The sequence below is a fragment of the Fukomys damarensis genome, unplaced genomic scaffold (genome assembly GCF_012274545.1).
Source record: "Fukomys damarensis isolate Sample0158 unplaced genomic scaffold, DMR_v1.0_HiC HiC_scaffold_14, whole genome shotgun sequence".
Classification (NCBI taxonomy): Eukaryota; Metazoa; Chordata; class Mammalia; order Rodentia; family Bathyergidae; genus Fukomys; species Fukomys damarensis.
The window spans coordinates 7,321,626-7,324,093 of NW_022900926.1; the positions used below are offsets into that span (position 1 = coordinate 7,321,626).

The 2,468-nt window shown below is 32.8% G+C and overlaps 1 protein-coding gene across 1 annotated transcript in view; it reads left to right on the top strand.

Moving 5' to 3' along the window:
- Positions 1-2,468, top strand: part of Cenpw (centromere protein W) — a 6,961-nt gene that overhangs the window by 2,644 nt on the left and 1,849 nt on the right. Inside the window, exon 2 of the mRNA XM_010625756.3 lies at positions 1,712-1,825. Within this exon, the coding sequence (XP_010624058.1) occupies positions 1,712-1,825 (114 nt within the window). The remainder of the gene's footprint in view (positions 1-1,711; positions 1,826-2,468) is intronic.

The following is a 2,468-nucleotide window of genomic DNA, read 5'->3' on the forward strand; positions in this document are numbered from 1 at the left end:
TTTTTTTTTTTTTTTTTTTTTTTTTGGTAGTGGTGGTTGAACCTTGCCCTTCTAGGCAGGTGTCGGCACCACTGAGCTAAATCCCTGGCCCAAAGTAAGTTCTTGATGGATTAGCTTATCTGTTTAAAATTTAAATGCCTAGCTAAATAACATTTTAAATTTAAACCCTCATACATTTGAGTGCTTAAAATTTTTTCTCATTAATAAAAAATTTTTTTTGTCATTAATAAAAAAAAGTAACGTCATTTTCCATGGCTCATATTCATGAAGGGGAAGAGGAAAGTGTAGGCTAATCATGATCCATATCTCAAAATTATGTTTAGGACTTTTAAAAAAAAGTCCTGATTTTGTTTTCAGTTTTTTCCTTATTCAAGGAGGTATGGAGGGATATTTTGTTCATATATTAATAATTTTCTCTTTACTGTGTGTTGGGCAGTGGTGTAAGGTCACTGGGGAAACAATGTTGAGAAGGATATTTATAGTTCTTGTTAATAGTACTTCAAGGAAGAAGTTAAGTACAAAACCATAGCACAGTCTTCTGTGTGCTGTGATAGGATCCTCAGGGTGCTGTCAATCCATATAATCTTTCATGCTGGGAGGTTGGACTTCTCAGGGAAGTCTTCAAATCAGAGAGATTTCTGGAGGCAAAGATGCATTGGAATTCTAGTGAGATATCATTTTCGAATATATATAGAGTGTATATATTAGTTATATACTATACAGTATTATATAGTCTAATGACATATGTGCTTTGGATATACTCAAAGCTCGTTTTTGTGAGAATGTGTAAGAAACTGGCTACCTTGTTTGGCTGGGGAATGATGCAGGAGAGGGACTAATTTTTGAAGTCTATTCCTTTGTACATTGTTTTCTTTTATATTTTTATTTGGAAATCATAGACTCACGAGAAGGTCTGAAAATAGTACAGAACTTTCATGTATCCTTTACCTAGTTTCCTACAATGCTAGTAGCTTGCAAAACTATAATCCTGTATTATCTATTTAATTTTTTTTTTTTTATACTGGGGATTGAACTTGGGACCTTGAGCTTATAGGGCTGGTGGCCCTTTAAAGTAAAGTTTTAAAAAAGGCTTAAAGATTATTAATAGTTGATTTAATTATATGAAGATAGTTCACAGGTAATAACGATAAATAATGATATGAAAGTACATATACTTTTAAATTTGGCATTCTTTAAAATTTTTAATATTTTAATTTTTGGGGAGAGGTGCTACTAGGGCGTGAACCTGTGATCTTTGCAACTGGGCTAATTTCTCAGCCCTTTTTATTTAATTATTTTTTACTTTGAGACAGGGTCTTGCTAAGCTGTCCAGGCTAGGCTTGAACTTGTGATCCTCCTCTCTCAGCTTCCAGAGTACTGTGTTTACAGATGTGTGCCGCCACGCCAGGCTTTACATAGCTATTTCAAATTGATTCTGGTTGAAAAAGAGAAGTAGTGGGAGGGGAGAGAAAGAGAAGGAGACATTAAAAAAAAATAAGGTGTGTTATGTAAATGTGTTAGTTCCCCATGATGGACGTAATCATTATGTACTACAAACATGTAATAATAATTTAAGTTAAAAAATCTTGGCTCTTGGAATGTAAAATAACCTAAAATATAGTTGTTATGTTTTAACATATTTTTGAAATTTAAATTACATTGTAAATTTAAAGTCACTTCAAAAAATCCATTTATATTTTCTCTTTTAAAGGTTCATTTGAACTGTTTACTGTTTATTCATCGGTTAGCAGAACAGGCCAGGATAAATGCTTGTGAGGATAAATGTGGAATCATTAAGAAGGATCATGTGTTGGCTGCAGCAAAGGTACAACCTGAATTTCTTCCCTTGAGCAAGAATTAACTTTAAAGATACTATTGAGGTCATCACCTCTGCCTGACTTCGATACCTTATTTAGCTTGTTGATTGAGTTGATGCTTGGCTTTTCTTGTTGATGAGTTTTAACACAAGGATTTAGATGTTTCCCAATATATACATTATAGATTTCTGATTACAAGATTAATTACCACTGCTTTATTACTGTTCAGGGTAAAATAAATGTCTGATTGCTGACATTTTGTAACCTTGAAATTGTCAAAATTTTCTTCATCATCATTTTAAGTTACCTAATTAACTGATTTTCTAGCTTTGCTTTGAGGTATGAGTGACTTAAGAATTAAATCTCTTATAAACAGAGAAGATTGTTTTTTACTGGTATTTCTATATGATGGAAGAATGTGTCAGGTAGGGTAGTTTCCACGTGTTTCTGAGAATATTATTTCTAAAAGATGTTAATAAATTCTCTTCTCAGAAGCTTTTGTGCTGAGATAAATGTTAATAATCTAACATACCACAATACCTCCATGATCAGTCAGTGCTGTGTATATATATATATATATATATATATATATAGAGAGAGAGAGAGAGAGAGAGAGAGAGAGAGCGCGCGCGCGAGAGGTCAACACAAAAC